This window comes from Schistocerca piceifrons, chromosome 3 (assembly GCF_021461385.2).
Source record: "Schistocerca piceifrons isolate TAMUIC-IGC-003096 chromosome 3, iqSchPice1.1, whole genome shotgun sequence".
In the NCBI taxonomy this organism is placed as follows: Eukaryota; Metazoa; Arthropoda; class Insecta; order Orthoptera; family Acrididae; genus Schistocerca; species Schistocerca piceifrons.
In genome coordinates this window covers 86,307,362-86,320,539 of record NC_060140.1, presented here as the reverse complement: position 1 = coordinate 86,320,539, position 13,178 = coordinate 86,307,362, and the positions used below count along the sequence as shown (strand labels likewise).

Sequence of the window (13,178 nt, the reverse complement as noted above, 5' to 3'; positions counted from 1 at the left end):
TGTATCCCGTGCCACCCAACGTGCTCTAGAAGGTGTAAGTCAACTACCCTGGCCAGCAAGATCTCCGGATCTGTCCCCCATTGAGCATGTTTGGGACTGGATGAAGCGTCGTCTCACGCGGTCTGCACGTCCAGCACGAACGCTGGTCCAACTGAGGCGCCAGGTGGAAATGGCATGGCAAGCCGTTCCACAGGACTACATCCAGCATCTCTACGATCGTCTCCATGGGAGAATAGCAGCCTGCATTGCTGCGAAAGGTGGATATACACTGTACTAGTGCCGACATTGTGCATGCTCTGTTGCCTGTGTCTATGTGCCTGTGGTTCTGTCAGTGTGATCATGTGATGTATCTGACCCCAGGAATGTGTCAATAAAGTTTCCCCTTCCTGGGACAATGAATTCACGGTGTTCTTATTTCAATTTCCAGGAGTGTATATTAAACCTGTTTGTGAACATACGGCAACAAACGAATGCACAGAAGTGTAAAATGTTAGGCTGATATCAAAACTCTTAACTTATTAACACGACTATCCTGAAAAGGATGAAGAATGTTGTATTTTGTGGTAAAATGCTGCGTAAAAAATGACATACATAAAAAAACCAACTGCAAGCAGTGCTTGTGTGTCGCATTTCTGAAAAACTTCTTTTTTTTACACTAAAACTGTACCTTGCGTTACAGTAATGAGTTTTGTTTCCATCTGTAACGTAACATATTACATGTTAAAGTTGTGTGTCCTGTATTTTATACTACAGTCTAGACAATTATCTTACAAATCAATGTGCATGTATCTAATCCTCCACTTCACTTAACATATTTCTCAGTAAATTAATACGTAGAGAGCCTCTTACATCACAGAAGTTTAGATTCTCAGTTTCGTTTCAGTTTCTTTGATTTAAATAGTTTGGAGATGAGAAACCTAGCAATGCTGTAGAGAGCTATACAAAAGGTCACTACAACGGCCAGAACGAAGGCAATGACATCTAGCAGCAAGTACTGGTACCAGGTAAGATCTTTCGCTGCACTGCGCTGATGTGGTGCTCCGTTGTGGCGAAGTACGTACTCAATCCACCATATGGCCTTAGGAAGGGTCTCTTCCCTATGTTCGCGGTAAACTGCTGACAGCTGCTTCATATTCTCGCTTATCCTGTAGACAGAAAGAATGGTGATGATGGTTTATTTCCAATGTAGGTTATTTGTAATCGTAATCACTAAGTATTTAGTTGAATTTACAGCCTTCACATTTGTGTAGCTTATCACGTAATCGAAATTTAGCGGATTACTTTAGTACTCATGTGAATAACTTCACACTTTTCTTTATTCATGGTCAACTTCCACTTTTCGCACCACACAGATATCTTATCTAAATTATTTTGTAATTCGTTTTGGTCATCTAATGACTTTACAAGACGGTGAATGACTGCATCATCAGCAAACAATCTAAGAGAGCTACTCAGATTGTCTCCAATGTCGTTAATATAGACCAGGAACAATAGTGGGCCTATAACACTTCCTTGGGAAACGCCGGAAAATACTTTTGTTTTTCTCGATGACTTTCCGTCTATTCTGACAGGAAATCACGAATCCAGTCGCACACCTTAGGCGATATTCCATAGGCAAGCAGTTTAGTTAGAAGACGCCTGTGAGGAACGGTGTCGAAAGCCTTCCGGAAATCTAAAAATATGGAATCAGTTTGACATCCCCTGTCGATAGCACTCATTACTTCATGAGTATGAAGAGCTAGTTGTGTTTCACAAGAACGATGTTTTCTGAATCGGTGCTGACTATGTGTCAATAAATCGTTTTCTTCGAGGTAATTCATAATGTTGGAACAATGTTCCAAAACCCTACTGCAAATCGACGTTAGTGATGAGGGCCTGTAATTCAGCGGATTACTCCTATTTCCCTTTTTTGGTGTGACTTGAGCATTCTCCAGTCTTTAGGTACGGAGCTTTGTGTGAGCGAGCTGTTGTATATAATTGCTAAACATGGAGCTATTGTATCGGCATACTCTGAAAGGAACCTGACTGGTATACAAATTGGACCGAAGGCCTTGCCTTTATTAAGTGATTTAAGCAGCTTTTCTACACCGAGGAATCTGCTTCTATGTTTCTCATCTTGGCAGTTCTTGATTGGACTTCAGGAATATTTACTTCGTCTTCTTTCGTGAAGGAGTTTCGGAAAACAGTGTTTAATAACTCTGCTTTAGTGGCACTGTCTGTGACTTCACCGTTATTATCGCACAGTGAATGTATTGATTGCGTCTTGCCACTGGTGTGCTTTACGTATGACCAGAACCTCTTTGGGTTTTCTACCAGATTCCGAGACAGAGTTTCCTCGTGGAAATTATTATAATCATCTCGCATAGAAGTACGTGCTATATTTCGAACTTACGTAAAACTTTGCCAGTCTTGAAGATTTTGCGTTCTTTTAAATTTGGCATTCATTTTTCGTTGATTCTGCAACAGCGATCTGACCCGTTTTGTAGTACCATGGGGGATCAGTGCTACTGCCTATTAATTTATGTGGTATATATCTCTCAATTGCCGCCGATCTCCTCGACATCATTCCACATCTTTTCTACGCTTTCATGATCAGATCGGAAGGAGTGGAGACTGTCTCTTAAAAATGTGTTAAGAGCATATTTATCATCTTTTTTTAAATAGATGTACATTGCGTTTCTTTTTGATGGTTGTAGGTGTTACGGTATTCAGCCTAGCAGCAATTGCCTTGTGGTCGCTAATCCCTGTATTTGTCATGATACTCCTTAGTTGTCCAGGATTATTTGTTGCTAAGAGATCAACTATGCTTTCGCAACCATTTACACTTCGAGTGGACTCATGAACTAATTGTACAAAGTAATTTTCTGAGAAAGCATGCAGTGCAATTTCGGATGACGTTTTATGCCTGCCGCCGGCTTTAAACGTATAATTTTTCCAGCATGTCGAGGGTAGATTGAAGTCACCAACGACTATAATTGTATGAGTGGGGTACCTATTTGAAATGACACTCCATTTTTCTTTGAACTGTTCGGCGGTTATATGTTCTGAGTCGGGGGGAGGAGGGGGGGGGGTCGGTTAAACGATCCAATTAATAGTTCAGCCCGATTGTCAAGTATAGCCTCTACCCGTATATTTCGCAGGAACTATCTACTTCAATTTCACTACAAGGTAAGCTACTTCTGAGAGCAATAAATACTCCACCATTAACTGTGTTTTAATCTGTCCTTTCTGAACACTGTTAAATTGTTTGAAAAAAATGCGGCTGAACTTAATTTCCGGCTTTAGCCAGCTTTACGTACCTATAACTATTTGATCTTCCGTGCTTTCTATTAGGGCTTGTTTCCCAACACAGCTATGACAGTTTACAATTACAATACCCATTGTTTCTACAACTACCTTACTGTGCTTTACCTGCCCCCTTTTAGACGGACGCCATTTCTGTGGTTTCCTGAGACCCTCTAACTTAAAAAACCGCGCAGTCCCTTCCACACAGCCCCAGCTACCTGTGTAGCCGCTTCTTGTGTGTAGTGGACTCCTGACCTATTAAGCGAAACCCGGAGAGCCACCGCCCGATGGCGTAAGCCAAGGAATCTTCAGCCTATTATGAACACAGCTACTCACACACATTATGACATATGGTTAAATAAAATGTACCTATATTTTTAAATTCGCGTCCTTTCTTTGTGCTTTTGTTTTCAGTTAAACTTTTTCCCTTGTCTTTCATATTATTTATCTTCCTGTTTATTTTCCTTTCAGTGACGTCTTCTCTCGGTTGTCTGTGCGATCTGTGCTTTTATGCATCGCTTCAGTTTGCACGCCGACATTTTCTTGTTTTACACCTTTATAATCTTACCTTCGAGAAAGTTAGGTGTGTCTCAGGAAACGGTGTTGAAACACTTGTCTGTACATGTTACAAATAAATGACCTGGAAGGTAATATTAATAGTAACCTCAGAACATATTCAGATGATGCAGCTAGCTGTTATGAAGTCTAAAGAAGACTGCATACAGATGTAACTAGATCATCAAACGTTTACAAAGTAGTGCAAAGTTGGGAACTTTCTTTAAAAATTTCATAAATGTAAAATTGTATGCTTCATAAACATAAAACCCTAACAGCCTATGATTACAACATCTATGAGCCACATTTAGAATCTGGCAACTATATAAAAGGCTGTGTGTAACAGTTTGTAGGGATATGAAATGGAACGATCACCTTCAACTGTCTCTATTTCAGGTGGCATTTCTTGTGGTTTACGCTAATCCAATCTCATTTGTCTTGGATTCACATTTCAAATATCATTGATGTGACACTGTTGACATAAAGTCTGTAGGGAGACTGTTACCCACGCTAAGATGGTGGACGAATTTGCGGGATTCAAACTGCATATAATAATAGATACTGAAAATGCTCTGAAAGAATAGCAGCAATGCTCACACTTTTATTTGGCCCACGGGGAATCGCGAAGAAAATGCTGAAACAAATAAACTGGCAGATGTATGAGGGTAGACGTCAATCCGGCCTTGAAAGCACCTTAGAAATCTCAACGACCAATCTTAAGTGGAGAATCTAGATATATTCTATAGCGCCGTAGGTATTGCTCTCTCATTAACTGCGAATTCAAGTGCAAAGAAACATTTAACAGATCAGTTCTTCTGCAGTACACACACGAATGCCACAAGAAGAAACCCTAATATGTAACTTAATGGTAAGAACTAGTTTGTAGAGTGTGGAAGTAGCTACAGATAAGTTCTTGTGGTTTACGGTAATTCAATATCATTTGTCTTGGATTCACATTTCATATATCTCTGTAACTGCAATTTGTAAGCTGTATTCACTGTCGTTGTTTAAGGAAGCATGAAACTTGTTAATAGCAAATAAGATATAATATGCACAGACTAAGTAAGACTATATATGGTTAACAGTAAATTTTAGAGCGTTTGTGGCACGGAAAGAAAATGGGGAAACCTTCTGAGATCCTAAAATTCTTTTGTATATTGTGTTATTGTCTCTAACAACAACAAATGCATTTTAACCAGTCTATTTCTGTGTTACTTTTCATTTACGTCAATATACAGTAGTTAAAGGACTGGATGCTGTTGACTTGTTCACTGAGCAAAGACCTTATGGCCTCCTACCTCTCATTTTAAATGGCTTCGGTCTAAGCCATATTTCCACAAAGGTTTATAGCTCTCTTCGATTACAGTGAGTAATTCGGTTTCAAGAAAATTATTTCTCTCTTTCTCTTTACACATCATTGATAGCAACTTCCTCTAAAAACTATTTTCGCCCTTAAGAGTTTCCATGTTGTTTTAAACCATTAGCTGACGATATGGGTATTAGTGTATCTGTGCATCATAACAAGACGAGGCCTTTCGCTTAATAAAAATCGTCCAATGTTTTTACTCTCCTTACATAAAGCGAGGCGTCTGGCATTTACCAGCGTGATGTATGGCTTATGATCAGCCGCTCGACCGTGAAATCCAAGTTTTCTCACCTCCCGCCTAGCTGTTTTAGAACTTTCAGTGGATTCTGATGCTGTCTGTAATTCCTGTGTGATGGTATGGATAGATGTCTGCCTATTACACATTACGACCCTCTACGACTGTCGGCGGCCGAGATCGGCCTGTACACTTTTGTGCTGCACGTGTCCCTTCACGTTTCCACTTCACTGTCACATCGGAAACAGTGGACCTAGGGATGTTTAGGAGTGTGGAAAGCTCGCATACAGACGTATGACACAAGTGATACACAATCACCTGACCACGTTCGAAGTCCGTAAGTCCCGAGCGCCCCATTCTCCTCGCTCATGATGCGTAATGACTTCTGAGGTCCGCTGATGTGGAGTGCCTGGAAGTAGAGGCAGCACAATGCACCTAATATGAAAAATATATGTTTTTGGGGGTGTGCGGATACTTTTGATCACGTAGTGTATCTGGACCACAAAGCGATCAAGTTCGACAATGTTCCTGGGTACATTACGCGTCCCCGTCTTTCGCCATATGAGGGTTCGTTCAGTTACGGTTTTCTCACCATTGTCTATTAACAATAAGAATGATTGACTGACATTGTTCTTACCTTTTATCCGCAATAAGCGTCCGAATGGCGTCCGAAATCGTGTCTTTTGTGACGTCCAAGAATTTGAGCTGGATGCCGATGCCAGCATGTACCATCTTCGCCACATTGTGGTGCTGGTCGGAGAAGAAGGGCATCCCCAGAAGAGGAACTGCGTGGTAGACGGCCTCGTTAAAGCTCTGCAGGCCGCCCTGGGTGATGAACACGCGCACATTAGGATGCGCTGTAAGCCAGAAAACAGAAAGTTACTGAAACAGCACAAGGAGTAAAATTTTCCTAATTTGTTCCTATAATTTTACATTAAAACGTACATCTGTGATCTGTAAGCCAGTGTACGGAGTTTAATGGAAGGTGCACAGTGGTTAAGTGTCCTTCCAAAAACTTATTGTCACTTGCTCCAATTCCGTTAGCGGATGGCACAAGGGAAGACCCACGGTCAGTAACTACATAATGACGAATTCTCTAACTATGCTGTCATATGATTATGGCAGAAGTTCGTGCAAGTAAATTTATACGTCTCGTATCGTCCTGGGAAGTGTTCTCTCGTAGTTTTAATTTCTCTTTTAGTACCTACCTCTGGATATTGGTGAGTATGACGTTTAACCTAGGTTGGTGAGGGCCTCGAATTGAGGAAAATTACACAAGGACTGTTGAGCTGAGAGTCTTATACCGACTCCGTTCATGGATAAATGACGTTTCCTGTAACTGCGTAAACCGGACGGCACAATACAGGTGGGGGAAACGGTAGTGGTGGGGAACAGCTGTAAAGCATCGAGGCGCCGCAGGGGAGTTGTACCTCGACAGCTGAAGCCTGTGCACAGACGTTTATCTTGCGTAACTGGAAAGGTACAGCTAGAGAGTCTCAAAACAGTCTTGTTAACATATTATGTCAGTATGATCAATAATTCGACAAATGTAGACCTTCAAACTAAACAGTTTGTCACCAGAGTAACGAAAAATAAATATCCACATAAAAATATTGGCCAGGTGCGAGAAGGACTCTTGCACTGGGTATTCAATACAAACTCAATTATGCATTTGTACAGTTCATCCATCCTGTGAATCTAGAATTTCAACGATTTTTGCCTATTATCGATATCGATACTGGCAAGGAATTGTTCCTGGGAATTTCAAGACCGTATCAAAATTTCTTCAGTAGTTCGTCAGACTAGCCCGGACATGCAAAAAGAAGTGAACTGTGTACTTCAGTTTGTATATGCAGAGGGAGAAGATCTCCTACAATATTTTTTATTTATTTACTAAAACATGACTGCAACTTCCAGTTTATATTTGCGTGCAATAACATTCGTCCATTATGCTTTTCACGGATGCTGAATACATCGTATGTTTAAATGGCAAAAGATATTTTTATGTGATATAATCACAGTTTAACAATTTTCAATTTTTTATGCTTTACTTGTACTGTCAAACCTTGATTCTTACCAAATTTCATGATTCTAGGTCAACGGGAAGTATCCTATAGGTTTTGATAAGTGAGATTTGCTAGTATCAAAATATGTGGCGTACATGATCTATATTTTGATTGCATTGACTTAGAAGCCTAAATTTCTTATACAGTTCAGACACCATATACTTAAGAATGTGACAAATTTGACAGGGATACGCCAAACTGTTCCAGAAAAACAGGTTTTTTCAAAGACAAACTGACACTCAGTTAAAAAATGGCAAAACAATATTTTTTGATGTTGTATAAATACAAATTAACAATGTTCGGGTTTTTTCCTCATACTCTAAAACTTTGTTTCTTCTCAAATTTCACGGTTCTAGGTCAACAGGAAGCGCCCTATAGGTTTTGATGAGTGAGTTTTCGAGTATCTTTTGACTGAAGTGACTTACAAGCTTGAAATTTTTTCACTTTCAGGGGATCACAGACCTTAAAATGTGACATAAATTTTAACTTGAAACGTCTACCCGGTGCTGAGGAAAAGGGTTCCTAACTGTCGAGCAGACAGACAGAGAGATAGAGAGACAGAACGGTCCTGCAAGGGCTCCATTTTCACAGATTGAGACAAGAAGTCCTGAAAAAGTATAAACCAAAGCAATACAAGTCCAGTCACGCGCTGCCACGAGAAATTAACATAGAAAAATGGGTAAAATGTGGCATAGCGGAGAATGTCGCTTACTGCTATACTGAAAAGAAAATATGTCATGTGGAAATTATGTGTCCGTTCCTGGTAGCTTGTTCGAGGATTTCACCTAAAAACAAAATTTTCTTTTTCTTCTGCCGCATTTTTCCAAAACAGTGATGACTTGTGGCGTACTTGTAGCTATTTCTCCGTCTTTCTATTGTATATTCCTTCTATCGTGCGATTAAAATAGGTGGTGGTTCCAGAGACCCACTCAGACAAAGTTTTTAGAGAGAATTTTGCTTCCTCGTTTGCCTGTTTCGTCAGAAACGTAACAGTATTGCATGCAGTCGCTAATACCTGTTTAGAAGGAACTCCTTCTGGAAGTTGGGTGCGCGAAGACTAAGGTGCCATGCAGTGTAGTGAAGAGGCAGCGCCGAGAACAATCGAAGTGTGCAGGCGACAGTTAACTGATGTTGCCGCCCTTCGGGAACGGTGGGACGGAGTGGCCCAGCATCAGAAAGAGGATGCGTTTTTGAGCTGGTGTTAGCTTACTTGTCGCCAGCTTTAATAGAATTCACTCACAGAATTTCGATCTAGCATTTGCCTGGAAGTACGCTTTACCTCCCCATATTCACGAATAAGAATATTGTTGGTATTTCGGTTATTGACATTGATCCGATTTTCCATTCCTGTCGCATGCTAGATCTTCTTTTCATATCAGCGTACCTGCTTCATCCCACATCATCCGACAATCTGCCTAATGCACTCATACTGTCCCTGCGGTTCTTTTCTTCCGTCATCCCTTCGACTATATATTTCAGCAACGACTCAGCTCGTAATTTGTGTCCAGCCGTTCTGTCCCTTCATATCGTTATGATCTATATTAAGACGAGGGTTGGAACTTTAATAGCGGCAACTATTTACAGCTCGTACAAAATAGATACTTGTTTAGAAGCTTTGCCGACCTTCAAAGTAGTCACCAGCATTGTGTATAACCCGTTGCCAGCGATGTGGAAGTCGTAGGATACTCTTAGCACTGCCAGTTCTGTTGACAGTTCGAGCGACGCAGTCTATTGCCAGGCGAATTTGTAGCAGTTCTGAAGCGAATGCCGTGAAGTGTTTCCTTCAGTTTAGAGATCGAGTTGAACTCACGAGGACTTAGGCCAGGGGAGTGCAGTAGGTGGTATAGCACTTAGCAGCCCCATCAATCAAAGAAATCAGCAACAGCTTGCACTGCGCGTGCTTGAGCATTGTCCTGCAAAATGATGGTCACGTCCCGCAGAAAGTGTCATCACTTCTGTCTCTAAGCTTGTCGTAGGCTGTGTTCCAAAAATGAACAGCACAGAAACAGAAGTGATGACACTTTCCGCAGGACCTGATCATCATGTTCCAGGACAATGCTCAAGCACGTAAAGTGCAAGCTGTTACTGATTTGATGGGGATGCTAAGTGCTACACCACCTACTGTACGCCCCTGACTTAAGCCCTCGTGAGTTCAACTCGATTTCTAAACTGAAGGAAACACTTCACGGCATTCGCTTCAGAACTGCTACAAATTCGTAGGCCAATAGACCGCTCCGCTCGAACTGTCAACAAAACTGGCACTGCTGAAAGCATCCTACGACTTCCACGTCGCTGGTAACGAGATATGCACAATGCTGTGACTACTTTGAATGTCAGTAAAACTTTGAAACACGTATCTATTTTGTACGAACTGTAAATAAATAGTTGCCACTATTATAGTTCCAACCTCGTATTTTTCCTCGTTCCAATGCATCTGCATTGTTTACTCGATCATTCTCTTTGATCTTTAACAGTCTTCCGATCTTTTCAGTTCTGTCTGCCTCGCTACTCACATTTCCCATACATCCGGAGCTGGCTCCAAAACGTAGCTCTTTATTCTTCTGGTCTCAAGACCCTTTTTTTAGCAGTTGTTTATTTTCATATCGTGCCATGTTGCCTTGTGACATCTTTGCTACTGTATCTTTCTAGTATGTACCTCCCTTTTCTATTCTACTTGCTTGAGACGAAAAATCATGAACCTGTTTAGGACTCTCTTGTCCAAGTTAATATTCATCCATCCAACGTGTACACCTGCCGTGCAACGTCAATAGAGTGCACTGGGCTTGCACTTGCGCAAACAGCACGATGGGCGAGGGTAGAATGGTAGTGGTGGGGGGGCTCTGCTGCAACTGGTGACAGAGTGGTAGCTGAGGTGCTGTTAGACTGCTGAAACTGAGCGGAACTTCATAGGTACAGCTAGCGGGTCTGCAAACGATTGAGTTAACCAGTTATGCGTTTATGACCAATAATTTAACTAGGCATTCATCTGCGACAGGAGAACCAAATAGGAAAAGCAGCGCATAACTAAATGAAATGCCTGCTTCTAACCAATGGAGAGCACACCTCAGCAGGGGGCAGCAGGCTGAGGTAGGCGCCCCTCCAGAACAAAGGGGTGCACTCACACAACACTGGTAACTACAATGCGTTCCTGCACAGGTGCCCAGTTATTTTTCCTCAGTTGTACCTCGGTTTTTCTTTTTGTGTATGTGCATAGCATAGCCGTCCTCTATGTATTCAGTGATCACCGTTTTGTCATTTGCGAACTGTATCATGCTTATTTTTTCTTCGTGACAAACCACTTCCATGTCGAGATACTCCTTTACTTCCCTCACCGCATCTTCCACATATGGAGGAAATGTGTTGACTGTGAACGACCCTGCCTTACCTCACACCATTCCTGGTTTTAGCCTCTCGCACCACTCTTTCAGTCCCGAAGTATTCCACTTTGTTGCACACAAACAGAACAGGTTACCTTTTTAACCCTGTAGGTGATGCTATAATTCGTAAGTAAGGAAAACACTTTATTCTGTTCCGCATTTTAAAATCTACAAATGCAGTGTATGTTTCCTAAATCTATTATTTACTTATTGTATGAAAACTAATCACCGAAAATGTTAAAACATTTATCCCACTGTGAGACAAGACGGTCAGTGCCTTTATGGAAAAATGTTTGCGGTTGCATACAGAGACATGGCTGTACTCAGGTGTGCATCTGTTCTTCTGCCCACCCACACGTTGCCAAGTCTGTTTCGGGTACACTACAGAGGTTTCACTGGGAAGCCCTCACACATCCTCCATGTAGCCCTGGTGTCTATCTTTTCTGAGTTCTCAAGAAAGGCATTCAAGGCCGTCGACTTACTTCGGACGGAGAGGGTCACATGTGGGTACAATCATGTTTCCGCAGGCAACAGCAAACATTTTTCCATGAAGGCACTGACCATCTTGTCTCACAGCGGGATAAATGTATTAACAGTTATGGCGATTACTTTAAAATAATTAACATTTTACTTAGGCCGGTATTACACTATCAAATTTCTTTGTCAAAGATTTGATCAAAGATCTGACCCAATATTCCGTCCAATATATTTGACAAAGATCTTTGACGTAGCGCTAGAAGGGGTATCACACTGTCATCAAATTTTTCGTCAAAGTTCAAGATGGCTGACAACAACTTGTTATTAACCGCAGCAGTTCTACGTACCACAATTGCATTGTGTGCACATGCGGAAAAGAAGTGGGGGAAAAATGGAACCATACATACGAGGTTGACAGTCTTAAAAGTCCTGGGATTACAACTTGATAATAAATTCAGTTGGGAGGAGCACACCACAGAACTGCAGAAAGGCCTTAACAAATCTGTATTTGCAATTCGAGTGTTAGCAGACATTGGCGACATAAAAATGAAAAAGCTTGCATACTTTGCCTACTTTCATTCCATAATGTCATATGGGATAGTATTTTGGGGTAAATCTTGAAGTCAAACAAAAGTTTTCAGAGTCCAAAAGCGTGTAATACGTATTATTTGTGGAGTAAATTCACGGACGTCCTACAGAAACCTCTTCAAAGAACTGGATATACTAACTACTGCCTCTCAGTATATTTACTTCTTAATGAAATTTGTCGTAAATAATATATCTCTTTTTCCAACAAACAACTCAGTTCATACACACAATACCAGGAACAAAAATGATCTGCACAAGGACTTAAAAGCACTTACTATAGTTCAAAAAGGAGTCCACTACTCAGGAACACTCATCTTCAATAATTTGCCAGGAAACATAAAAAATTTAGTTAGAAATAAAGATCAGTTTAAAAGGAGCCTGAAAAACTTACTACTGGCCAACTCCTTCTACTCCATTGGCGAAATTTTTAATAGAAACAAATGGTGTATTGCATTTATTCATACTATTAGTATTGATATTTCAGGTTAAAAAAAATCGACATGTTGCACATCCACGAGGATCTCCTCAGCACGGATCTATGGAACGAAAAACTAATCTAATCTGGGTGAAGCCGTGGGTTTTACGACGACACGATAAAAGCATTCAACAAAACTTGTTACGTGAGCTTACAGTGGAAGACGTCAAGTCGTACATCAATTGCTTAAGAATGGATGAGCATACATTTCTGTATGTGCTCAATGAAGTGTATCCTCATATCACAAAGCACAATATTCACTTAAGAACTGCTACATCTTCAGAAGACAGGCTCACTGTAACACTCCGATTCCTTGTTACAGGAGAGGGTTATGTTATGCTAGGTTGGGTTAGGTTGGGTTAGGTCAGGTCAGGTCAGGTCAGGTCTGGTCTCCAATCTTCTTAGTCTATTTTTGTATTCAGGGTGCCTCACGTTGTAAAGCGCCTCATCAGCTTCAGACAGCTCTATTAATTTTGTAGTTGTCAGCACACACCAATTGTATTTACCGGCAATGGATATAAAAACACTACAGACGACAGAACGCTGCAGCGATGCTAGCGCTCCATGTGGTAACATGTCACATTGCAGTGAACAGAAGACAAGCGGTTTCTTTGATCAAATATACAGCGAGGCCCTAGATTTGATCAAATATTGGTCGACATTTGACAAAGTCCCTATTACAGTATCAAATCTTTGACAAAGATATTGCACAAAGATATTGGACAAAGAAATTTGATAGTGTAATACCGGCCTT

At 41.0% G+C, this 13,178-nt stretch overlaps 1 protein-coding gene across 1 annotated transcript in view; it reads right to left on the bottom strand.

Annotated features, from left to right (window-relative positions):
• Positions 1-450: 450 nt before the first annotated feature.
• Positions 451-13,178, bottom strand: part of LOC124788006 (UDP-glucosyltransferase 2-like) — a 69,802-nt gene continuing 57,074 nt past the window's right edge. Inside the window, exons 6-7 of the mRNA XM_047255048.1 lie at positions 6,079-6,298; positions 451-1,145 (exon numbers count right to left, since the gene is read on the bottom strand). Coding sequence (XP_047111004.1) covers positions 869-1,145; positions 6,079-6,298 — 497 coding nt within the window. The 3' untranslated portion in view covers positions 451-868. The remainder of the gene's footprint in view (positions 1,146-6,078; positions 6,299-13,178) is intronic.